Here is a 25,560-nt window from a genome sequence, read left to right on the forward strand (position 1 = left end):
TTTATATAAGAGTATAAAAAGTACTTTATATAGGTAGTGTGTGTACCTTAGGGTGGGTGGTGTGTATAGGTGGTGTGTGTGGGTGGTGTGTATAGTCGGGGGAGGTTGAATGGAGCCCTCTGATTGGCTGCAGCCCAGGTGGGCATTTGTACCTGTGTACCAGCCGTTTATTCCTGTGCGAATATCCGTTCTCATTGGAAAAGGCCTAATCTGGCCTTGTGCGTCACCCAAGGATAGGCCTCCACCCTTTCCTCCGAACGAAACCAATAACACCTTCGTCCCTCAGTATATCGGCCCCAAGCCGACCGGTCACGATACTCCTCTCGTGGTCAGGGCCGCGTACGTAGAAAGGCCACTGAAGCCTGCCTTTAACCTGGTCATTTTCTTGTTCGTCCTCTACTGACGGTTCACCACGCCGCTGCCGCTGCCGCTGCCACCACACCCTTCCATCCTTCTTTGTTCTCACGAACCCACATTCCTCTCTATCTATAGACAAGAACCACTGGCGCTGGTACACACTTCCAATAGAGTTGACAGCCCCAGAGTACGCGTTTGTCCTGCGGGTCTCGGCATTCTCGAGCTCACGAAGCTCTCTTTCCGCCCCAGAGATGCCTTCGACATGCTTGCCCGCAGCTGTGGAATCGTCGTTGAACTCCTCCTCCTCTCCATCTTCGCGGTCTGGCCTCGTGTCAGGGCCAGATCCATCACTCTCACTGCTCGCCTCCGGCGCCTTCTTCGGAGGCGCTTTCCCACCCCTCTTCTTCCGTGTGCCTGCAGGCCTGGCCGCCTTGGCGCGCCCAGCGGCATCCTCGTCCTTCGTTAGGCGCATGTTCACGGCGTAGCCCCGAGGAAGTCTCGAGCCATTTAGTCGCAGTCTTATCTTGCGCGAGGAAAAAGCCGCGGCGAGCTTCTCCTGTTGGGTGAGTTTTGCCCAGCCATCTTCCTCTTCGCCGGCGTCCGAGCTCCCCTCTTGAGAGTCCGCTGGGGCGTGATCGGTCTGCCGCGGCGGCAGGACCTCATACGATCCGGTGTCCCACACCAGAAGGCTGCCCGTGTGCGAGCCAGCTGTTTCGATCAGGTGGTTCCAGAGACAATGAACCCGCGTCTCTATTGCATAGCGGAGTACACCCGCGCCCGTCGCACGCCCCGTACGGCCTCGCGAGTTTGGATCTCCTGGGAGGCTGACTTCTTTGTTAGTCAAGGCATGACTGGTTATCAAGGCGTCGCGGCGTAAATACTGAGCACTTTCGTTTGGTATGTTGGGTTGCCTCACTTGAGGCACTGAGCCAGACACAACACCATGAGACATACGCACCCGTACATGACCGCCCAGGAGCACGATGAGTCCTTATTGATCTGCAGCCTGAGATCGTAGTGGGGTCCGGCAACTGGATGATCGTGCTGCGTTACGACAAAATGGGCGCCGGCTGAGGACTGGAAGGAATTGTTATACAGAGACCGGTATGCTGGTATGGCGAGGCGGGGTTGGCCTTCTGGGAAGGGCTGAAGGGTAGCCTTTGTGAGAAGGCTGGAAAACCAGTCGAGGTGGTCGGTCACCTTGACTGTGTTATTCTCGATGGCTGCGGATGCTGAGAGCCCGTCCCGTGGTTTCTGAGGGTCGTCTTGGAGGCATCTCCCTGCGCTACTTTGTTCGTCTGCAAGTTGCGTAGGTGGATGGGCTCCGGTTCGTGGGCCTTCTGCTTCACTAGGCCCACGGTCGGCATTTTGGAGGGGACGCGGCGGGGATATGGACCACTCCAGATTACGCTTCTTGACGAACGGGTTGGACACGAACCCGGAGTTCACTCTCTTCTTCCGTGGAGGCGAACTCATCTTGTGAGCTGCTGTGTCTTTGGTAGCGACTGACTATCAACGCCCAGCTCTGTCAGGACAAACCCGTCGCCATTGCGGAAAACACCCGTCGTTTGCCAATGGTCGTCGATCTCGTCGATTCCTCAATAGCAGGGCCCCAACAAGGACTGACATTCGGCCACGTGAGCTTGAGCTTGGCTCTGGGATTTCCAGCGTCATGGAGGTCCCAAGAAATCCCACGGAGTATTTACCCGCCATATAAGTGCGAATATGAACAATGCGGGGGCGGGGGTTGGCTCTTTGGGACTTGGGGAAGGGTTCCACCTGCGTGTCAGGGTAAAACCCTAGAATGCAAACATGAACCAGCCTCTGTGGTTCTTGTTGTTGGATAGCATGCCTGCCTATATTTAGCCTATGCTTCCATTGGTTTTGTCCATAGGTTGGCTGGCAAAGCAAGGTTCGTTCCACCATGCCCTTGACCAGCCGGAGATAGGTTTGAATTGCATGTCTCGGTTAGGATCAAGGGCAACCATCACTGGTTTGTGCGGAAAAGACGAGGAGGAAATTCAACGCGCCAAAATCGCTCGTGATACGCCTCAGGCGTACATGTGCCCGGACTATACTGCCGCGTATTCTGCCAGGATTTGCATTACACGTGATGCTTTCCGTTTCATCAAAACATAAATCCGCACTCCTATCGCCCGGCCAAATGTAAATTAAAAGCAACCGCTAGGCGATTGTGCTCCGCGTGTTCTGCATCTTAATTTCGTGGGTTGGGGCCCGACGCCAGGTTGTTGACCTGTGGAAGCTCTTGAAGCTGAAGAGGAAGGGCTCACGGGCTTTACCCTCGAGATAAACAAAGAATTACCATCATCTCACCACCGCATGCTCTGCTAGGCTTCCGAAGCAGCTATTTCAGTTGACGCCCCGATGATCACGTAACGGCTTCCTGCTTGGGAAAAATTGTGAAGGCTCCCGATGATTACGGACATCCCTTCAAGGCTTCGGGTCAGTGGCGGGCCCGCTGACCAACGTGGGTGCGACCCTTCTCTTTTTGGGCTGCGACCCCGAATCCTCCTTTTCGCTCTCGCTCTGGTCCCTCTTTGTGCCGGCTACACTACCAGCCGTGCTCCGAGGGGTTTCAGGTGGAGTTGCAATAGGCACCCCGGTCACCTTGCCAGAATTGGTGGCGGTCAGGCCAGGCACACTACCTGCAACGAGGGTAGGCGGTCCTGGTGGCGGGGGTGCTGTCGAGCTCTGCGTAATGACGGATGAGGTAGAATTGGATCGGGTGGGGGATGATGGCCGCTGGTTGGCAAAAGCCGCTGCCGGCGGAGGGGACGGTGCCGCGAAGGAGCTCGTGGAGTCACGATGCCGATGTTGGGAGCCGTTGGGGAATGGCGATGGTGGCGCAAACTGAGAAGTTGGTGTTGGAACAGGAGTGTTCTGTGATGGCGTTGCCACAGGGTCCGGGTTGTCCTGACGGCGCCTGTGTGCGGAGATGTCGCCCTTGTAGACCTCACCAAGGTCTGTGGGTGCGAACGAGACTGTCGAGCAGAATCCATCTGACGACGTGATGAACAAGGTCGTGCCGTCGGCCGCCCTGTGGTCAATTAGTAAATGCCTATATTGAAAAGGAGCAACTGCAAGATCTTACCATGCAAGGTCTGTAAAAGTGGCACAATGTAGATTACTGACGATGCAGATGGGGGTTTGCTGCTGGGTGTCATAGATGAAGACCGAATCCTGCGTTGCCACGGCATACACCATCCTATACGGAAGTGCGAAAGCCGCCTTCGGTCCTGCTGAGGTGGACGTTGTCTCCGAAGCGGTGCTAAGACTTCTACCCATGGGCTCGGAGGACGGTGGTGGTGGTGGATCCATGACAGACGTCGCAGGGGACGGCTTTGAGAGTGGTTCTGGTAACGATGGGATTGGTTCCTCTGACGAGGATGTATCGATGGTAATGTGCTTTGTGGCAGGTGGGGACGTCCTGAGGGCATAGAATATTGGCGAGCAACGCACACAGACGGACGGCTTCTTGTGCCCGGGCAGATGTGCCGTTGGGGGTTTGTTGATACCGCCCCTTGTGTAGATGTACACGGTGTTGACAACTTCGTAGTGTGGTTTCCCATCTGTTGATGTCTGCTGTGACGAGTATTGCCCGGCCGGTGTCAGCAATAGACTGCCGTCTGGCGTGAAGGCCAGCCTCCGGAAGAAAGAGGTCAGGGTCTCGTTGGCATAGAGACTAGCATTCTTGACGTTGGTGCTTGTTGGGATGGGCTTAGGCGAAGCTTCCATCGGCATGACGGCAGGCAGGGGCATCGAGGGGGCCGGAGAGACGGATCGACGGGACGAAGAGAAAGAGGACCTTCGACTGTGGCTGATGACGCTGGGCGGATTCATAGGGAGAGCGACCGAGGTGGGCGTGCCAGGGGCGGACGGCACCGGTGACCCGACCGACGCACCAGATGTTAGGCCGGGGCCAACGGAGGGCACGGCATCGATGACAGACAGCTGGGCGCGGTGGCCAAAGTCGGGGGGCGCCGGGCTGCTGGAGGAGATGCGGCGTGGGGGCAGGTCAGACTTCATGTGACTTGCAATCTTGGGACACTTGTCGGTTTCACTGCTCAACGTATACTGGCCGTCCTTGGTCCTCAGGGAGTAAACGTGCACGGAGCGGTCAGATGACTGGGTCGCAATATACTCGTTCAGAGGGTCCCATGCCACGCCTTGGACATAGTGGTTGTGCTCGGCGATCTGGCGTATCAGCGTACCTGTCGCGCAGCCCGTTAGCTCGGCCGAGGGAGACAGGACCCCGAGCGGTATCCCTCACCGGTAGCAGCATTGTATATCCTCGCGACGTTGTCCATGCTCCCAATGATGAAGTACGAGCCATCTGGGGACCATGCCAGGTCGTATATCTCGGAGCCAGATGACCGACACATGTGCTTTGTGCGCCAGCTCTCCTTGTCATCGAAGCCATCGCTGCCAAAGGCCGGATTGCTGGACTCGGAGGGCACCCATATGATGACGTTCCCATCATCGCCGGCGGAGGCCAGGGTTTCGCCTGAGAACGGTCTCGTCAGAAGCTCGTCGGCTGGTGTGTGCGGGGGGACAAGGAAGTAAGTACTTTTCGGAGACCAGCGGACAACATTGACGGCCTGTGTGTGCTTGGAGAGGGTGGCCAGGTACTCGACCTTCCTGTCCTCTCCGTCCCTCTCGACCTGCCAGAGCTACGTGAGGTCAGCCAAGATGCTGGGGGTGGAGGAGGATGGGGGATGTGGCGAGGAGGGGGCGGCGTACCCTGACGTTGGAATCTCCACCAGCAGTTGCTAGACGGCCCTTGCCTGCTGGCTCGAAATGGGCAGAATATATTGGGGCATTTTGATCATGCCAGTTGATGATCAAGGGAGTGCTCTTCATGGTGGCATGTGCTCGATGGGAGTATCGAGCGGTGGATCACGAGTGGTGGAGGGCTGGGCTGGGCCGGGCTGGGCTCGTCAGGGCTCGTCAGGGCTCGTCAGGACTCGTCAGGGCGCGTCGTTGCAGAGTGGAGGCGGTGCCCTGACGCGACTGGAGGCTCGGTCCGGCGAGCAGTCTGAGCCTGCTGCTGGGAGTAGGTTAGGGTAGGCTAGGTAGGCAGCCTATGTCTCTCTCGTGCCCTCGGACTGGACGCCTGCTGCTTGGGGTCCAGGGTAGCTGTAGCTTGGTGCGTCTCTGCGCGCGGGCAGAGGTGAAGGTGAAGGTGATTGAATGGGGGAGGGAGGGCGGTATCTGTAGCGGGCATGTGGGCTCGGCCTGGACGAGGTGGACTTGGGCCTGTCTTGCCTCCCAGGTTGTCTTGTCCTGTTGCGGATCAGATCAGATCGGATCGGATCTCGGTTTCCAAACAGGTGCTGTGCTGCGAACCTTGGAAGGCAGTGGTAGGGTGGTGCCGCTGGCACGCGGGCGAGTGCTCCGTGCCTGGGCAAGAGGGTGGTGGTGGGTGGGAAGCTGTTGGCTGGCCGGGTAGCCTGGCAAGCCTGGCTATGTCTGTCCCCTTGCTCGTCTGCTGCGGTGGCAGGTGGGTAGGGCGACCCAGGTGGCTAGGTCAGCACCTGCCTGCCTGCCTGCCTGCCTACCACCTGCCTACCACGGTAACAGGCGGGAAAGATGGTGGCGCAACGGCCGCCTGAGAAAGCTGGGATAGAAACGGCAACGTTTCTGTGCCCAGTCTAGCTACCTCTGCACACCCAAGTGCTGTTTCGAATTGTCTCGGGCGGCCCCAGCCTGCCAGCCTGCCAGCCTGCCAGCCTGCCAGCATACTCCTCTCCCACTACTGATCATCAGCATGTTTCAATATTCTTGCGTTGTAAGGCTGGCAGCTGGCTGGACTGCTCTCCCAGACCGGACCTCGAAACGGCCCGTTGCTTACCACCCCTCCCCCTCTCGAGCTGCCGTGACTGAAGGCCGCTGTCTCGCCGGTGCCCCGGTCGCCAGGCTTCAAGGGCAGGCCCGGGTCCGGCCACGTCCACCCGTCTGACCGTCCCCAAGGCCGCCACCTAGAATCCTAGCATCTACTATGCCACTATCCCCTCTCGGCTAGCTATCAACCCACCGGCACCAGGACCCTTGGTCTTGCCAGGCTTGCTCACCGCACAGCAGCCCTGCAGCAGTGGGATTCTGCAGCTAAGGAAGCACCTCCAATCTTGTGCCGCCCCTGTCAGCCTGTCTGCCTGCCATCATGTGCCATGCCATTTCCCGGCGTGAGTCAACGTTGCCTGCCTCCCTGCAGAGCCGCTCACACACTTGCTTGCCTAGGTGCCAAGGTATACGGCCCGCGGCCGCAAGTGAGTCGACCGGCAGTGTCATCATCGCCTTGCTCACCTCCGCCAGACAGACAGACAGACAGACAAGGGGAGGGGGGAGGGAGAGAGGGAGGGAGACAGAGGTAGCTTCTCGTCGCCCCTCTTTCGATTTCCTTATTTCTTCAGCTCAGCCGGCCCAGTCTCTCGAGTGAGAGACTGGTTTCCTCTGCGAGTGGCCTTTTTGCCTACCGAGTACTTAACTAGTCCACGGCTTCGCCTTCTTATCTGGGCCTCCGCGTCTACCAGGCGGGAACGCTTGCGTGCTCTTGCCTATCCAGAACGGGGAACATCGGACCCATGCCATCGCCTAATCCTCCTCAACAGCCCGGCCCCCAAGATCAAATAAAGCAAGGCGTTGGTGCACATTGAGCAGACAAATCTCACCTCCAACTCCCACACGCCCCAACCTCACTGCCATCACACACCGAGTCGAGATGCACCACGACTCTTCCATGGTGGTGGCGGTTGCGACCGGCCTCGGAATCATTGGTCTGGTGTCGATCCCCGCCCTCTTCACTCTAACTCTGCATCTCACAGCCCGCCAGCCCAGGCAGGATACCTACGAAGACGAGGATGGTAAAGCTACCCCCGAATCCGTCGCAGCCTATTCCGCCAGGCTCCCAAAGACCCTCATCTTGCTCTTTGCCGCTCTGGCTTGCAGCACCGGCATCGCCACGGCCGTGCTTGCAACTCTTCCACCTGGCCACGATGGTCTTTTCCTCCAGGATTGGCTAGGTGCAGGCGCTTCGGTGAGCATACTGCGTCCTGTATAACCCCACCTCCAGATATCCAGTGCTGACTGGCATGTGTGCGAAGATGCTGCTGCTGTGGCAGGCCGTCGCCGTCGCTTCGTGCAGGAAGACAGTCCAGGCTTACAATCTGGGCCTTTACTTGTTTTTTTCCTGTCTCATCCTCTTCGTCATTCTTCTTGTGCAGGGCACAGCCGTGTTCGAGCAGCTGTTGGCCCACCATCCGGTCCGTTTCGCCATGCGCATCCTGGAAATCCTCGCAGCCCTTGGTTTATCAGTCGCTAGTTTGTGTATCCCTCGAAGACCTGAGAGTGAGTGGAACAATTACGACACGAAAGAGGAATTCCGGGCTGACAGCAATGGTTTAGTTTTTGACAGGGATGGAAAGCCCATTGATCGGATGTACACATCCACTGCTCTCGACCGCTTCACCTGGGGCTGGCCGGCCTATCTACTGAAGATGGCCAGTAAGCGGAACCGGCTCGACCTCGACGATCTGCCTCGGCCAGACCATTTCACCCGGGCTTCTGAGTTGTCCGCCGACTGGAAGAGGCGCGCCTCGAAACGGAAACTATGGCTGGCCATCATTCTCGCCCACAAGATGGCCCTCGCCAAGCAGTGGCTTCTCACCCTCATCACATCCTTCCTCAACTTCGGGCCCCAGTGGGTCATTCTGCAGCTTCTTCGAATCCTTGAGAAAGGGGGTGACCAGGAGAACTTCTCACTGAGTGTCTACATGTGGGTGTTGTGGCTTGGTATCGTGATTGTCGCGCAGGCTTGGATCGAAAGCCATGTATTTTGGCTATCATTTGCGGAACTGGCTATTCCTGTCCGCGGGCAGGTGAGCGCCTTGATATTTGAAAAGAGCATGCGTAAGAAGGACGTCAAAGGAAGTGGGAGATCCAGCAACAAGAAGGCCGCTGAGACTGCCGACGGCACCGCGCCTGTCATTGCAGGGCCCGTTCCCGAATCGACAGCGACTGACCGACCAGAAGTCCCCGAAGTCGTTGAGGATGAGGCTGAGGCTCTCAAAAAGAGCAAGCAGGCTGTGGTCAACCTGATTGGGGTCGACGCCAAGCGCGTATCTGACTTCATGTCCTTCCAAAACCTGTTCCCGGGTAGCCTGTTCAAGCTCCTCGTCTCCCTGGCCTTCCTCGTCTCGTTGCTCGGATGGAAGGCCCTCCTTGCCGGATTCTCCACTATGGTCGCCATCATGCCCGTGAATATATACTTCTCGAAGCGTTATGCCGCGGCTCAAGACCAACTGATGAAGGTGCGCGACGAGAAGCTCGGCATCGTCAACGAAGCTCTTCAAGGCATACGACAGATCAAATTCTCTGCCCTCGAGCCAGAGTGGGAGAGGAAAATCTCTGCTATACGGGAAAAGGAACTCAAGTCCGTCTGGGACGTCTTTGCAAATGACACTGCCTTACTCGGCTGTTGGGTTACCAGTCCGATTGCTTTAGCGGCTGCCTCTTTGGCCGTCTACGCCGCATTGTACGGAACCCTGCTACCCTCTGTGGCATTTGTCAGTCTTGGGGTGTTCCGGGCGCTCGAGGTTACTCTTTCTATCATCCCTGAGCTCACGACCGACGTTCTGGATGCATGGACTTCTGTGAAGCGGATTGAGGAGTACCTGGACTCCCCCGAGATCCAAAAGAACACAAAGGAATCTGAGGAGGTCATTTTCGACGGCGCCTCCATCGCTTGGCCAGCGGATGAAAAGTTGGACGCCGACGAGAGGTTTGTACTCCGCGATGTTACCGTGACATTTCCGAAAGGCGAACTTAGTGTCATCTCTGGAAAGACCGGGACCGGCAAATCCTTGATGCTGGCAGGAATCCTTGGAGAGGTCGATGTCTTATCCGGGAGTGTCTCGCTTCCCAGACCACCAGCTCTCAAGGACCGAAAGGACAGCAAGGCCACCAAGGCGAATTGGATCATACCTGAGGCGATCGCCTACGTTGCGCAAATCCCATGGATTGAAAATGCGAGCATCCGAGATAACATTGAATTCGGGCTGCCGCATGACGAAGAGAGGTATCAGAAGACCATCGAGGTATGCGCTCTCAAGAAGGACCTGGACATGCTTTCTGATGGTGAGCAAACGGAAATTGGTGCCAATGGTATCAACCTCAGCGGGGGACAAAAGTGGAGGGTGACACTTGCGAGGGCTATCTACTCAAGAGCAGGCATCCTTGTTTTCGACGATATCTTCTCGGCTGTCGATGCTCATGTTGGACGCCATATCTTTGAGCAATGCCTCACGGGAGAACTGGCAGCCGGCCGGACCAGAATACTAGTTACGCACCACGTCGCGCTCTGTCAGGATAAGACCAAGTATCTCGTTGAGCTGGGTGACGGTAAGGTCTTGCATGCTGGCCTCTTGTCAGAGCTCCAAAGTGATGGTACGCTCGACCTTATCAAGAGCCACGAACAGACCGAAGCGGAGATCCGTGAGGACGAGAACGCCACAGCAGTCAACTCGCACGAGCCATCTGACGAGGAGTCAGAAGGAGAAGACGAGGCTGATGGGAACACTTTAAAGAAAATCCTCTCCAAGCAAGACAACGACCCTCGCAAGTTCGTCGAGGACGAAAAGCTTGAGCAGGGCGCAATCAAGACACACGTCTACAGTGTATATCTGAAGAATTCGGGCGGTTTCTGGTTCTGGGGAACTTGTGTGTCTATATTCCTCCTGAACCAAACCCTCGCGTTAGGGCGCAGTTGGTGGCTACGCATTTGGACAGGTAGTTACGAAGAGTCGGAGTCGGTCAACACATTCCACGCGAACGCCTCCAACGACCACGGGTTTGCCTATGCCGTCTCCCTGCAGCAGTCTGTCGATGTGCACCCCCACGCCCATATCCCACCTTCAATGCAGGCTGCTGGTGGACACCATGATCTCAACTTTTATCTCGGCATATATGTTGCGCTAGCGATATCAACCGCCTGTGTCGCCACTTTCAAGTTTTACTACACTTATACAGGATCGATCAGGGCATCACGCGAGCTCTTCGCCAAGCTCAACTTCGTTATCCTTCGAGCGCCGCTCCGGTGGCTTGATACCGTGCCAGTCGGCCGCATCCTCAACCGCTTCACAGCCGACTTCCATATCATCGACTCTCAGCTCGCCAATTCCATCTCCTTCGGCGGTAGCTCACTGCTTCAATTAATTGGGGTCATTGTGGCCTCAGTTTTTGTGTCGCCCTACCTCGTCCTGTCTGCATTTGTGCTCTTGCTCGCTTGCCTGCGCTTTGCGCTGCTGTACCTCGACGGGGCGAGGCCTGCCAAAAGGCTCGAGAGCAATGCGAAATCTCCCGTCTTCGAGCAGTTTGGTTCAGCCCTCACCGGTGTGGCTACCATACGGGGCTTCGATAAGGCCCAGAACTACGTCGAGAGGATGTTTAAGAAGATCGATGACTATGATACCGCAACTTGGCACCTGTGGCTGTTCAATAGGTGGATGGGGTGGCGCATGGCCCTTGTCGGCTCCATGTTCGCAGTCATCGTCTCACTCCTCATATTGTTGACGCCTGGAATCGACGCTGCTCTAGCCGGGTTTGCGCTGGCCTTTGCGCTGGAGTTCTCCAACTGCGTTGTTTGGACCATTCGATTATATGCCAACCTGGAACTGAACATGAACGCTGCAGAGAGGATCGTCGAGTACACCGAACTTCCAACCGAGACTCTCGAAGGGTCCAGCCCACCCGCTGCGTGGCCGACCGGAGGCAGCATTGATGTTGACGATCTTGTTGTTGGCTACGCGCCGGACCTGCCGCCTGTGCTCAAGGGTCTCAGTTTCAGCGTCAAGACTAACGAGCGGATTGGCGTTGTCGGAAGAACGGGCGCAGGCAAGAGTTCTCTGACTCTGGCCCTTTTCCGGTTCTTGGAGGCGAGGTCAGGAACCATTCATATTGATGGCTTGGACATTTCGAAGATCAAGCTTCATGATCTGCGGTCGCGGCTCGCCATCATCCCTCAGGTGAGCGATACACATCTTAGAATCTCACTCACCGTAACGCGCTCAAGTGCTAACCTTGATCTTCCAGGACCCTGTTCTTTTCTCAGGCACCGTTCGCTCCAACCTCGACCCCTTTCAGCAACACGACGATGCTGAGCTCCGTGACTCTCTTGAGCGGGTGCACCTCATCAGCGGCACTGGGGGGACTGTGACGCCCGTTCCGTCCTCGTCGACCGACACCGTCAACGGAAACTCTAACGTGTTCAATGACCTCACATCGCCCATATCCGAAGGTGGCCTGAACCTCTCGCAGGGCCAGCGTCAGCTGCTCTGTTTGGCACGCGCCATCGTGGGAAAACCTAAAGTATTGGTCCTTGATGAGGCAACCAGCGCCGTCGATATGGCAACCGATGCCCTAATCCAGCGGTCAATACGCGAGGAGTTTACGGACGCGACCCTTGTCGTCATCGCGCACAGACTGTCTACAATCGCCGACTTTGACAGGATTCTCGTGCTTGGAGATGGCCGCGTGGCCGAGTACGGCACACCCCGGGACCTTTGGGAGCGGGACGGCGGGAGAGGTGTATTTCGCGGAATGTGCGAGGAAAGTGGGGAGAAGGACCGATTGAGACGGATTGTCTTTGGGCAATAGAATTTTCTTTTTGGGTCGCCACCCCCCCCCCCCCGGGGGCTCGGCCCGGGGCGATGGGTTGGTCCACTACAAATGGACCCGATTGCTTGGAGGTTTCCCTCCAACTCTTGCGTGAAAAGCTGCGTGGATTTATCGAGGCCCAAACACATGGCTTCTCGTTCGGAGAATAACGTTGCCTGAGAAGAATGACCAGTCTGATGATATAGACAACAATTTCCAAACGACGGAGGCGTAATCCTTCTTCAAACATAGTTACTCTTCATAAAACAAGGAGTGCTCAAGTTTGTTATTTTATGAGGGGAGAGGGGCACCTGTACATCTATACATATGCACAAAGTGATTTGCTCGCAATGATATAGGGGTTGAGAAAAACAGTGCACCCCGCCCTGTAGCCTACGATCTCGCGTTGCTTGGTTTGGATTTCGCAATGTCAGCACATGTCAGAGCGCGGGCACCCACCAAGGCACAATATTGCTTTTACAAGGGGTTTTGATTCATGTGTGATTGTGTACACCTTTTCATGAATGCCATTTCAACGTGATGGTTGTCACCAACGTGGTGGTATAGTTACTACAAATTTAGACAGATACATACATTGAAAACCAACCGACAACCTGGTGGGTGGGATGTAGTCAGGAATCCAAATCAAGAAAGACTTTTCCATCCTGTCCAAATATCCGCAAGCTCCTAATAATGTCGGGCGGATCGAGATACACAAAACAAATTCACGCCTTGCAGGCAGGTTGGTCCACCAACGGCCATCCAGGCCAAGAGCGGACGGCTTGTGCCCCAGGTGCCCATCTGTGGCAACAGGAGACCGATTCCAAGGTTTAATCCGAGACTCGCGTGAAAGAGTCATGAAGAAGTCGAGATCGAGTGCACCGCGTCTGCCGTGCATGTTGACCGTTCCGTCTTTAAACGCCCTGCTATGACATATGTCCATGAATCAAGACCCGAGAAATTAGAGGTAACGATAGAAATGTCGGATCCAACATGCTTCAAAGAGAGAAGAACGCAGTTTAAAGAACAGAACAAAGCGAGTATTCGATTGCATCCCTTCCTGTCGTTGGCTGCAGTATCGTGATGAGCCATATCAAACTGGATCCTTTGTGTGCAGCACAATCGGTCTTTCCGCGCGACGCCATCTTCGAGGAAATTGTAAGGAGAGATGAGACATAACACTTCGTACGCCAGAGATAACGAAGTGAGTATATGCCAGCAGTCGGATGCCCCGCACCAGCTTCAGTTCGCCGGAGGGTGGCTGCAGTTGAAAGGTCGGTTAGTGGGATAATTTTCGGCGAGAAATGCAGAAGAGAACAAAGGCGAAGTCCAGCTGGTCGGAATAAAGAAGTAACCAGTTGGGAGGCGGCCTCTGGCAGTGTCTGTGTCACCTGTTCTGTCTCGCATCGCAGCTGTCGTGGCGAGGAAACGATCAGAGCGCGGCTATTTAGTGGTGGCGCCCGTGCTTGATAACAACGAAGACAATAATTGCAATAACAGCAAACAAGGCAGTGATGGATTCCACCATCAGGAAACGCCTCTGATTCCTGCTAAAATGGTCGACCTCGCCGCCGGTGTGCCACGAGAGCGCGCTGTTGAAGCCGCCACAGAGGGCAATAGGCGAAACGAAAGGGAAAATGGAGAGCAAGGCAACAATTAAAAAAAACGAATGCCTTCTCGCCTGAGCATCTTCAGAGAGCCAGAAATCAGCATCGCAGAGGCGTTGATGAACTGCACCGCGCTCCATGTTGCCAAGACTGCTGAAACCCTGTCCAGTGATGCGTTGCAGGGAACGATCGGTCGACTTCTGGGCCGCATTGCGACGATGAAGACGGTCCCAGGGATAAAGAAGCGGGGAGGGGGAGAATATGCGATACTGAGTACCATCCCGCTGCCGAATTGTGGTGATTGTCAGATCAGATCCGGTGGTTGTGCTGACGGTCGGAAGAGTATCGTCACCAGGAACCAGGGGATCTTTCAAGATTAGCCAAATTTGCTCTTGAGGTTTCGCATAGACTTTTTAAAATTTACTGTAGAAATTCTTACCATTAGCATCGTTGCCGTCCCGTGCTGAAAGAGGACTGGAGGCTTGAGCAAACCCACGAGATACGAAACGCGAGACCTTGCGAGTGGTAGGCGCCATGGCAGGAGCCGGGGTCTCAATTTGAGAGCCGAACTGGCTGGCATTAGTATTACAGCTTGGGTTTTTCATCGACTCGAGGCGTGCGCGCCCAGTAAGTGTCTGGTCCTCTTGGCCGCTTGCACGGCGGACAGCCTGTCTCTGCTGCGCCACCTCGAGGGGGATCAGCTCGAACTGGCCGGAGCCCATGAGGCTAATAGATTCGCCCGAGTCAATGCTATCACCACGGTTGCGATTGTAGAGGTGGGCCTGTGCCATTTTTGCGGGGCTCGACAGATGAGTGACAGGAATCATTAGCTGGTTTGGCCGGAAGGGGTTTTGGCGCTGTCGGCTTGTTGTATCAGGCTGGAGGCTTCGCTCCCTGTTTGGATCAGGTCTGGGCGGAGAATCCCAAAGCTCGCCTGAAGTACTTGGCCGGCTCTTATCAGGCTGTGAGGTGACAGGCTGCAACTCGTGAAGAGAGCTGTCGTCCGACTGGAGCTCGCTGAAGGGATGACGGGGCGACATGGCCTGGTGGAGCGTAAAGTCATGACGAAACGTCCGCTTGCTGTTTCCTTTGCGAAACGGGGCTCGAGTTGCACTTGGGCAAGAGATCTGGTGCCAATTCTGATCTGGGACGTTACTAGCCGAGGGAACCTGGGCAGCAGGCCTTGAACTATCCTGAAATAAGCCATTGACCCTGTGAAAACGCTGTTCAGGGACAAAGACTGGCACAGGTGCCTGGTTGATGTTGTGCTTGCGATACCGAAGGTCCTGGGGTTTGTTGTTCTTGACTGGGGGGTGGATGACGTGAGGCTGCTGGTGAAATGGACCCGTGGGAGGCCGAAAACCACCTGCTGGGTGAGCTGTGGGAGAGCTTGGAATGACACCGTTCGTTGAGGCTGCGTCAGACAGAGCTTCGTAGTCAGAGAAGTTGGCGATGGAGCTTCCACACTGCTTGAAACCATTGGTGCCGACGTGTGTGTTGAAATTCAGGCCAACACCAGCTCCTAAATCAGGCCCAGACCGTCCTCCAAGACCAGAATACTCAGTTTCCTATCCTTCAGTATTTCCAGTTGGGAGCCGGTTCTGCTCCTCACACCCACGAAGGCCCTCCAAGACCAAGCTCGACATGGTCCCTTTGGCATCCAAGTGTTGTTCTCCCATGCTCCGCCTCTGCTTGGACTGGACTCTCTCCCTGACAGGCACCCTAACAATATCAGGGCTCCCTACAGCCCATCCAGGATCAATTGCACCAGGCTCAAAGAAGTTTTCCGCTTGCTTTCTCAGTTCAGCATTGCCTAAAGCTGCACGCTGATGCTGCTGCTGGCAGAGTGGTGACACTTGACGGTCTAGCATCGTTGTCTGCGCTACGGGAGACTGTGATCTCTTGTCCAGATTTCGTTGAGAAGTCCTCAAAGGAGAGCCATCCGGCGAGCAAATGATTGCCGTGCTTCCACATTCAAAACCACTGACTTGGTGCAGGTAAGCAGAGACCTCGCGCTCTCGTGAGGGGCGCAAGAACACGCTGTCATAGTGGAATGGGTCTTCTTCAGAGCGCTCTGTCATCCCACCATCGAAAACAGATGACTTATTACTGCTGACAGGGCTTTGGCTGTGTGGCTCGTTTTGTCGTGCAGAGTGCATGTGAGCAGGGGGCATTTTGGGCGCGTCGCTCTCTGATCCGATGCCGGGATCTGCATCATGTTCGACGCTGGATGCCACTCCAAGACCACTATTAACACAGACACGACCATCCTGACTGTCACCAAGACACGGAATCCGATTGGGAAAGGGCCACTGCGGCAATGGAGATGGATTCATGACCCGCAGCACGGCTTTGGAGGTTCTCAGCTGGGACGAGGCAGCAGAATGGTTGGTGAGATGAAATGGAGGGTCGTCTGGAAGTGCAATCTGGGGCGGTGACCGGACCCCCTCCTCAGAAGGACGGCCCCAAATGGTGCCTGTCTTGATTTCCCGCGGTCGGTGAGGCAGGAGGTTGCATACAGCAGCATGAGGGTCTTGAGCGACGGGGCCGTGTGAGCCAATGGCGTGATACAGCTTGCTCTTGGGAGAGTACGGCGGGGGCCGGTTTGAAGTGTTCGCCTCTGCGAACGCTTGAGCCTCTGGAAATCGTGTTGGTGCATCCTTCCTTGGCTCGCCTGAGCCCTGCCAGACGACGGGCGCTGTCCTGGAAGACGGTGAGCAATCGAAGATGTTGTTCTTCCGCAGATCACGATCGAGCTCCTTCTGGACGAGCAGGGGCGAAGGAACCAGGGCTGGCTCGTCGACCGTGCGATTGACTCCATCCGTCACACTGCGGCTAAAGGCGCGTGTCACGGGGTAGCCGACATTGGTATAGATTGCTCTTGCGTCGACGGGAGAAAGGCGCCGCATGTCCCCGAGGAGAATGTCGTCGCCACTGCTGCTACTGCTCGCAGTATCGTCAGTGGCGTTCTTGGAAATGCTGGTCGATTGCGTTCGCGTTATGCGGTTGTGTGCTTCCTCGAGACTGCTGAAGAGCGGACGTGTTTGGTGGCTGGGAAAAAGGGTAGGGGCGACCCTCGACTCGCCACCATCATCTGAGTTTGGCTGTGCGGGTCGGTTTTTGAGGCAGGAGCTATCATCTTCCCCGCCTGCTGGCTGTTGCTGCCGTCTGGCCATCGCAACAACTCTCCCCTAGCTGAACTGTGAGACGAGCATAAACAAGCGATGTTGAGCTTACTATGCTTGATGGGCAGAGAGGCCTGGTCAAGGGTAGAGGTGAGGTAAGGCTAAGCAAGTGAGGGACAGACCGAATGGGGGATGGTGAGATGGAGGAGAAAGAGGCCGAAAGGAGGAGGGTCTCTTGAATGAAATCAAGGTGAAAGTCATAGGCAGCTGTGGGAATTGCGTTTGAGAGGCTGGAAGAGAAGTGATCGGGTTCAGATACCTTGGACTTGTGCTGTCGGGCGAGACTACAGGCCTGTTACGCGTTGTGGGTGGCTTTTTTTTTTTTTTTTTTTGGCCATCATGGTCAGCAACCAAACCTTTGTGAAGCTTATTTTCTCTGGCAAACAGGAGATATGGTGTATGTCAAACAGATAAAGGCCTGGGACTCTGCACTAATTACCTACCTACTTAAGTAAGTACCTAGGTATCTAGGTACGTCACTCTGGTGTTGGGCTAGCACTTGATGGCACCTGGGTGGTGTTAAACGGTGGCAGGTCGAGTTGGTCTTTTCAAGATCAATCTCAACTTCACTTGATACACCCACCCACATGACCACAGGACCACAGGACTTTCAAAAGCTCAAGCATCATGGCCTCTGAGTGATCTTGCGCTTAGTTCCGCCACTCATATGGGATATACCAATGATGTGGCTGCCCAATGATGAGGGTAGCCACATTTTTCCTTGTCACGGCCCAAATTTGAGCATCTTATCACCTGGGAAATTCTTTCAGCTGGATGTATTCAATCTGATATCACGACTTGCACAGTGTGATATTCCAATGTTCTTGGTGCTCCCTCCATGTGCCAGGTAGTGTATTATGTATGCACCCATAGAAGCTCGTCCCGAAGGATCTTTAGGAGGTAGTCCTACAGAAGGGAACCTATAGGACTTGCTGGTGATGAGGAAAGCATTAAATTACCAAGGTCACAGTAACAGTAGCACTACGAGTCTCTGATCTCAGGGAAAGGCAAGAGACTGAGCAGACAAAGGGAATTTGAGACCATTATGCCATGGAATGGATTTTAATCTGTCAAACACAAGGAGCTATCATGACTCGGGGACCAGGGACGCAGGTGAAAGGGCCAATTTGTGCCGTGTCTAAGCAAAGACAAGAGGTCAAGTTCACAAGCGGCTCTGTGAACCACAACAGGGGTACCTTTAGAACACATGAGCACAGGTTGGAGCCGGGGTTCCACCTTCGCTTATCTGGTGTGGTTAGTTTGGGCCGATTGGCTTTGTCACAGCCGTTGGGCCAGAGGATGGGTATGGCGGGGTAGGGTGGGTAAGTGGGGCCCCTTCCCTGTGGCTGATTGTCTGATTGACTGCTTGGGAACGACAGCCGTGCTTCCCCGGATCCCGAGTCCCCAAAGCTCCAAGCTCCGACTTCGTTGTTATTTTACTTCTTCTTCTTCTTCTTCTCCTTCCGAGTCTATCCTCCTTAAGCTTTCGGTCGTATCGCAGTGATATGAGGGGCTGCATACCTACACTACCCCAATACATCATAGCATGATCGGCACACCTCTCTCACAACCTGCGACAAGAAACAAATCCTGTGGTTTCGCCCTGTAGCTTGGGCCTGGAACACGGTAGATTTGCGGAGCCCTCACCACCCCAAGTCCTTATTGAAATGCAGTCCGAGGAGTCTGGCGAGTCCAAGGGGCTTGCAGACCTCCCCAATGAGATCCTGTTCCAAATCATATCATGTTGGTCCCTCACTTGCTCAACCATGGCTTGCCCAGTCACAACTAACCAGGCTGCCCCCCTCCCTAGTTCTCGAGCCGTCCCAGAGCACAAGCCTGCAGCTTGTCTCAAAGAAACTCCTGGAGATATGCCGAGACAACACATTCTGGCGCTCACAGTGCTTCGAGAACTCCACCTTCCTTGAATCCTTGTGCCGGCGCCAGCGGCTTCTTGGGTGCTTTGGTGAGCCAGGCCGTTCAGCTGATGCCCCGGGCACGGACCAGGGACCCGTTTTGGGTCGCCCTGACCCTGCCACATCCAGAAGAAACGAGCGTCTTAGGATAATGGCAAATTGGGATCCTTCTTTCCCGGGTGAAAATGTGAACTGGTATGATGAATACATACAGCGCAATGCACCTATTAACGTCAACTGGCTGCAACAGCCGGTCTTAAGGGACGGGGTAGAGAGCACTTGTATCGAGACACGAGGCATTGCTCTCTATACCCCCGAGAATGCCCAGCAAGACCATCAGGGACTAGAAACGGTCCTTGCCGTGTCGCCCCTGGACGACGGGTCTGTCTGCGTGTGGGATGTCACAGGGACGAAAGGCCGCAAGGGCGCCATCTGCGCTCGCAGCAGGCCAGGCATTCTTTACATCGACGGTCCTTCTGCAGATAACAGTAGCCGATCCAAGAGGATTGATTCTGGTGTCACTGAGTGTGTCAGCGTCGACAGTAGACAGCACCTTGCTTTTTTCGCCGTTCAGAACCGTGAGTCTGCCACCTCCGTGCGCCGTCGACTAGCCGTCTCAAACAAGTCGAAAATGGTCTTCAGTGCTGATAAGGGATCCGACAGACCTGATCGAGGTGGATTTGCGCAGGCTCACTGTGGTGGGGTGCGAGTCGTTCCCGTGGTCCATCACCGCTCTGTCTACCACAGATGCGGGTGTTCCTCTAACAGTTGGAACCAACAATGGTAGTAAGTAATGCTTGACCGGAATCGGCTGCTGCAAGGCTGCTAGATGATCTTCAAAGTTGAGTTCTATGGGAACGGCCAGGTATCAAGAGCTCGAGGCGTCTCGGCCACGGCTTGCGGAACTCAGGCAAATGAGTATCATGCACTAACACGGAGCCCTAGTTCATCCATATGACCACAGGTACAGGGCAGCACGGCAGAGCGACAGTTCAGAGAGGGTCGACGACACCGATGGGCTCCGAGCACTTGATGTCTATACCAGAAGCCTAAAGGCACTGTTTGACAACAATCCACTGCCCCCATATGCCCCACTGTCTCACCCTGGACCACTTAGCATTCTTCACATGCAGCGACCTGGAGCAGAAGCAGATGTTGCGGACAAGATCTTTATTGCGGGGCGCTGTCTCAAAAAAACGAGAATTGGCCCCCCCCCTGCAAAATGCCCCCTATTCCTCGGCTAAACCAAAACTTCGCTAATAGGGCGGAAAACCCAACATTTTTAACAAAACACCATACCTAACACCACCTATACTCTAAAAAAAAAAAAAAAAGGCTAATAATAGTAAGCCATTACCTATTAAGCCGTAAATTTTAATAATTAAAGTTTTATTTATATTTTAACCCATTTCTATTAAATAAATAGCTATAAGCTAAGTTTTAGGTTAGCTATATTATAATTTAAAAATACTATTAAAGAATTACTACTACTTATATAATTACCTTAAATATATTATTACTATTACTATTAAATATAATTAAATTAAAATAATAGGCTTTAAAAATTTATTAGCTTACTTTTTTATAATAAATTTATAAAACTTAATTAATATATAAATTATATAAACTAAAACTAAAAGTTTTTTTTAATAAGCTAAACCTATACTTTAATAAAATATAATACTTTCTTACTAAATAATTTTAAATTAATATTACTATAAAATAATAAGTAATACCTTAAAACATATATAAAATAATAAATAAATATATATATTAGCCTACTAATATAATAAAAGCTTTATAACTACTACTTTTAATAAATATATTAGTAAGCTATATAATAAAAATATTTATTTTATTAATAAATTTAGTTTTAATAAATAAAATAATATAAAAACAAATTAAATACCTATTAGGTATACTTTATAAATTAAAAGTTTTTTAAATAAAAACTTATTTTTATATCTTCCTACAATTATATTTAATAGTTTATTTGCTATTATAATATATAAGGGTTATATAATAAAAAATACTTTTTATAATAGCTAATAAAAACATTTTATTAAAAATAAACTTATATTTAAACTTAAAATTAATTTTTATAATAAATAATACTTTATAGTACTATAATATAAAAATAATTAAAGCAATAAATATAAAAGCATAAAATATAAATATTTATTTTTATACTTTTTAATTTTAATTTTATTAAAATATATTTTAATAACTTAAAACGCTATTTATATTATTAATACTAATATAAATTATTAAACTATAATTTAAATAAAAATTTTACTTAATTTTTATTTTTTATATTTAAAAATTAAATTTAAAATTAAGGCTATTTAAAAACATTTCTATTATATATAAATATTAAAAAATATAAAATAAAATAAATATAATAATATTAATTAAAAATTATAAAAACTAAAATTAATAAAATTTTAATTAAATATAATTATATAAGTAAAAATATTATTTATAAATTAAATAGTTAAATTAATAATTAAAATTAAAATAAATAAATTAGCTATAAATAAATTTATTTAATTAATTAATTATTTAATGCTAAATATTTAATTTACTTTATTTACTTAAAATAATTAACTTTCCTCTTTTAATTACTTTTATTACTAACTATATTTTCTTATATACCTAATTACTACTTTCCTTATTTAAAAAGTTTTTTAAAACTTATTATATAACTCCTTTATTTTATTAAATATAAAAAACTATTTTAATAGGCTTTTAACCCTTTTATTAAATAGCTAACTTAATTATAAGGCCTAATATTAAATAAAGCTAATTAATTAATTAGGCAACCCTTATAAGCTTTATAAAATATATATTTTTAATATTTATTTAGCGGTTTATTAAATAGCTATTTAATAACCCTTATTATAATAATAAATTTTTTTTATTATTATTATTATTAAAAAAACTAATAAAGTTTTTTTTTAAATATAGTTTAATTAATATTTTAATTAATAAAATAACCTTTAAATTATACTTATTAAATTAAATATTTTTCTTCTTATAAAACTTATAAAAATTAAGTTTTTTATGCCTTATAATTCTTATAAGTTGCTTAAATTAAGCCCTTTTTAATAAATTCTTAAAATACTTTTAAAGCACTTTTATAATAAACTTTTAATATAAAATTATTTTATCCCCCTTTATTTATAGCAACAATAATAAAAAAATAACTAACAACCTTTACCTTTATAATAGGCTTTTAAGCACTATTATTATTATTATTAATAATAATAAGGCTTTATTAAACTTATAAAAAAAAGCTAATAATAATAATAATAATAATAATTTTATTAAAGCTATTTAATTATATTTAACCCTAAATAAATTAATATTAAATAATAAATTAATAATTATATTAATATTATTTTTTACTTTTATTTTACTACTTTTTTAAAAAATAAGGCTAACCCTATTATTATTAGGCTTTTTTATTAAGCTTTATTTAAATTACTTAATAATTAAAAACTTTTAATAAATATTTAATTATAATATTATTTATTATAATTATATTAAACTAGTTTTAAATTTTTATTAAATAAACTAATATATATATTATTTTACCTAATAAAATATTACTATTATAAAAATTTCTTTAATTTTAATAATAATAATTAGCCTTATAATAATTATTTAAAAATATAACTATATTTTTATTAATTACTTATACTTTTTTTATATAAAGTTTATTTTTATTTTTATTTTAACCTTTTACCTAATAATTATTAATATAAATTAAAAAGTTTTAAAATTTAAATTTTTATTAGGCATATTTAAATTTATTACTTGCCTAATTGCTAGTAAACTATTCCTTAAAACAGCTATTTATTAAATAGCTAGTAATAGCTAAAAAACCTTAATTAATAGGCATTTAATTAAGTAATTATTTTATAATATAAATATTTATAACTTTTATACTAATAATATAATTTTATAATTATATAAAAACTAAAAAAGGATTTTTAAAATTTAAAAAGTATATTTATAATATTATTATAATTAAATATTTTAATTCTTTTATTAATATTTTTTTTTATAGTTTTTAATTATAAAGTTAAAAATTTTTAGTTTATAAGCTAACTAGCCTTAATAAAAATATTCTTTAACTTAATAATTATATTTAAATAATTTTTATACTTTTTTTTAATTAAATCCTTAAATAAATTAATATAATTTAATAAAAAACTTTAAATTTTTTAATTTTTATTTTTCTTTTTTAATATAATAATTTATTTTTTAGGTTATATAATAAAAATAATATTAGCTTTTAAGCTATAAATTTTAATAAATAAAATTAGGGCTAGTTTATTTAAACGTGCTTATATTAAAGGGTTAACTAAACAATTTTTAAGGTGCTTAATATTATTACTATTATTATTTACTAAAAACCTTGCCTTATTAATAAAAAGGTTTTTATTATTAGCATCTTTTAAAGCCTTTTTTTTCTTATTATTAAATATATTTTTTTTATTATTAATTTTAATAATATTTTTTTATGCCTTTTAAATTATTTAATTTATTATAATAGCCTTATTTTAGGCAATTTTTAAAAGTATTTATAAATGCTTTTAAGTAATCTATTAGGCCTTAATTACTTTAATAATTAGCTTTTAAATATATAATTATTTAAATAATATAATATTTTTATTAATAAATTATATAATTTAATTTTTAAGTAAATTTTATATAATAAATATTAAATAGTTTAGGCTTAATAAATTAATTAAAGTATATTATTTATAATATTAGCTAGGTTAATATTACCTTATATTAGGGCAAGTAAATTATATATATTTTTATAAGCTAGGCTTAAATTAATTATATAAAATTAATATAATATTATTTTTATTTAATTAGGTAATAAAAACAACTTATTACTAGCATTAATAAGGTTAATATAAGTATTTTAGTAAGAATATTAGGTTTTCTATTTTGCTAGTAAAGTTTTGGTTTAGCCAAGGAATAGGGGGTATTTTGCAGGGGGGGGGCCAACTCTCGTTTTTCCGAGATAGCGGTTCCCCAGTATTCTTTCATATGACAGACGGATGTTCCCGTCTATCAAAGGCAGCCTCCACTCGGGCGCCCGGCTATCTAGCTTGGCATCATTACCAGTCCCGTTCTCAACGGTGGACAACGAGCTACGCCGCGAGGGCTTGTTGTCGCCTCAGCAGATTGAAACATCCAAGACAACACCGCCCGGCGGCCGCACGCTGATTGCATGTGGCGAGTACAATACAAAAGGCTCGTTGGAGATGTATGGGCTGCAGCCTCCTTCGCAATCGTCAACCTCTGTGCCGGGTGGCTTGTCGAACTCGGTCTTCAAAAACCGCCAGTCGTCCTCCGACTCAAAGCTTCTTTCGTGCGTGAACCAAGGCACGCGCCTAGTTTGTTCGGACGGCTCAGGGCGGCTCAAGTGGTTTGAAAGAGACGGCTTCACGGAAGTTCGCCGGGTCAAGATCGGCCACTGTGAGCGTGCGCAGGGGCCTTCTCTATTTGCAAACATGCCAGGGTCCGATGACATCGCGAGAAAACTGCTCGCGACTCAGGGCGGAAAGAGCGGCGTCAATGGAAATGAGCTGCTGTTCTGGACCGGCGAAAACCTCGGACTGGTTGCCTTCAAATCCTCCCCAGCCTTCACGGCTGAGGATTTTGAGGAAGAAGCAAGGTCAGCTGCAGAGTTAGAGAAGGAGAAAGAGGAAAGGATCTACAGCGAAAAGATGCGTCAGGCTCTCCTGAAGCAAGCGGACGATGTACGATTCGTCAGGAACCTGGGGCTTAGGGCCTAGCTGCGCACGCAGCCCTGGCTGCCTGGCTACTGAGAAGGGAGCAAAGCTTCTAATGTCATGCCTGATGCTTACGGCGCTTGACCAAGCCGGCAGGCGATCTGAGACGCAAGGAGAGAAGGAGGGTTGCGCAACGTGTACAACAGCGACGAGCGTTAACCTTGTCCACTCAGGATGCTTATCAGTGGCCGGGGGCCTGAATCCGATTGCAAACTTGGGTGTGGGCCGTCGTGGACGTTGTTGAAGAGATCGGAGGTGGCTATCTGTCTACCTGGGTACCTAGGTAGGCGAGCTTCTAGGTTAGTAGATATATCTAATGAGAGCTGAACAAGACACAGGACGACTCGGAGATCCCAGTGCTCGGGTCAACACCAAACCGGGTATCTCATAGGAGGCTGTCCCTTGGGGCTCGGGTGTACCCCCTGTTTCGCGGGTGCGAGTGTCGGATCTCGTGTTGAACGTGTGTCATCCGGGCCGTGGCTACCTCTTAGACTGGCCAGGTGGCACACATTACTCGAGAGAACAACGCTGGGATGTGGCACAACGGACGGAGGAGACACTGCTGCAGGGCCTGGGCTACGCTCTAAGGGAAGGCTTCCGAGGCGACGAGGCGAGGTATGGGAGCCAATGCCGTCAATGCTGGGCAGTGTCCCGCCGGGAGTGTTGCGCGTCAAACCTGACCGGAGGAGCCTCCAATGGCCTGCATAAAAGGCTCGGCGTGCGCCGGACGTGGCCGGGGGCGGGGAGTCAGCTCGAGGTTCATGCCGTGTCAGCATGCTTGGTTGACGTGAGGAGTCTGGGAGTATGTCTGCGGCGGGCTTCACGCTCGCCGGCACACGATGCTGATTGCGGCGCCGACAGCCAGGTAGGTAGGCCGTGCCTGTCGGCCCCTTGGGATGTGGACCCTTGAAACGCGCAGGTGGCCTGCCAGTGCCACCCCGTCCGACGTTGCATGGTAGGCATGGACCAGGGTTGGGATCGCCTGGAACCATGTAATGTGGACTATTGGGCC

General features: G+C 49.3%; 5 protein-coding genes across 5 annotated transcripts; 2 read left to right on the forward strand and 3 right to left on the reverse strand.

Annotated features, from left to right (window-relative positions):
* Positions 1-223: 223 nt before the first annotated feature.
* On the reverse strand, positions 224-1,833 carry KVR01_006791 (uncharacterized protein; the record flags this gene model as incomplete). Its single annotated transcript, XM_044785676.1, has 2 exons — positions 224-1,181; positions 1,316-1,833. The coding sequence occupies 2 exons, from the start codon at positions 1,831-1,833 to the stop codon at positions 224-226; spliced, it is 1,476 nt and encodes a 491-aa protein (XP_044644222.1).
* Positions 1,834-2,808: 975 nt separating this feature from the next.
* KVR01_006923 (uncharacterized protein) lies at positions 2,809-5,238 on the reverse strand (the record flags this gene model as incomplete). Its single annotated transcript, XM_044792004.1, has 5 exons — positions 2,809-3,415; positions 3,470-4,589; positions 4,649-4,882; positions 4,946-5,048; positions 5,119-5,238. The coding sequence occupies 5 exons, from the start codon at positions 5,236-5,238 to the stop codon at positions 2,809-2,811; spliced, it is 2,184 nt and encodes a 727-aa protein (XP_044644354.1).
* A 1,467-nt stretch (positions 5,239-6,705) lies between these two features.
* KVR01_006650 (uncharacterized protein) lies at positions 6,706-12,345 on the forward strand. The gene is made up of 4 exons (XM_044794992.1): positions 6,706-7,411; positions 7,479-7,722; positions 7,780-11,396; positions 11,464-12,345. Exons 1-4 carry the CDS (start codon positions 7,097-7,099, stop codon positions 12,025-12,027), a joined length of 4,740 nt encoding a protein of 1,579 aa, XP_044644081.1. The 5' UTR covers positions 6,706-7,096; the 3' UTR covers positions 12,028-12,345.
* Positions 12,346-13,474: 1,129 nt separating this feature from the next.
* On the reverse strand, positions 13,475-16,810 carry KVR01_006685 (uncharacterized protein; the record flags this gene model as incomplete). Its single annotated transcript, XM_044781893.1, has 3 exons — positions 13,475-14,001; positions 14,074-15,153; positions 15,253-16,810. 3 exons carry the CDS (start codon positions 16,808-16,810, stop codon positions 13,475-13,477), a joined length of 3,165 nt encoding a protein of 1,054 aa, XP_044644116.1.
* Positions 16,811-18,486: 1,676 nt separating this feature from the next.
* On the forward strand, positions 18,487-24,551 carry KVR01_006732 (uncharacterized protein; the record flags this gene model as incomplete). The annotated part of the gene is made up of 5 exons (XM_044794993.1): positions 18,487-18,562; positions 18,630-19,310; positions 19,396-19,518; positions 19,678-19,886; positions 23,778-24,551. The coding sequence occupies 5 exons, from the start codon at positions 18,487-18,489 to the stop codon at positions 24,549-24,551; spliced, it is 1,863 nt and encodes a 620-aa protein (XP_044644163.1).
* Between the last annotated feature and the right edge of the window lie 1,009 nt (positions 24,552-25,560).

This window comes from Diaporthe batatas, assembly GCF_019321695.1.
Source record: "Diaporthe batatas strain CRI 302-4 chromosome Unknown Contig00007, whole genome shotgun sequence".
NCBI classification, from domain to species: Eukaryota; Fungi; Ascomycota; class Sordariomycetes; order Diaporthales; family Diaporthaceae; genus Diaporthe; species Diaporthe batatas.

What these genes read in the sequence shown, in the direction of transcription:
- KVR01_006650 (XM_044794992.1), top strand. Translation starts at nt 7,097, where the DNA reads ATGCACCACGACTCTTCCATGGTGGTGGCGGTTGCGACCGGCCTCGGA. An exon ending in GGCTAGGTGCAGGCGCTTCG is followed by an intron (nt 7,412 to 7,478) that starts GTGAGCATACTG and finishes ATGTGTGCGAAG; the next exon opens with ATGCTGCTGCTGTGGCAGGC. An exon ending in GGCTCGCCATCATCCCTCAG is followed by an intron (nt 11,397 to 11,463) that starts GTGAGCGATACA and finishes TTGATCTTCCAG; the next exon opens with GACCCTGTTCTTTTCTCAGG.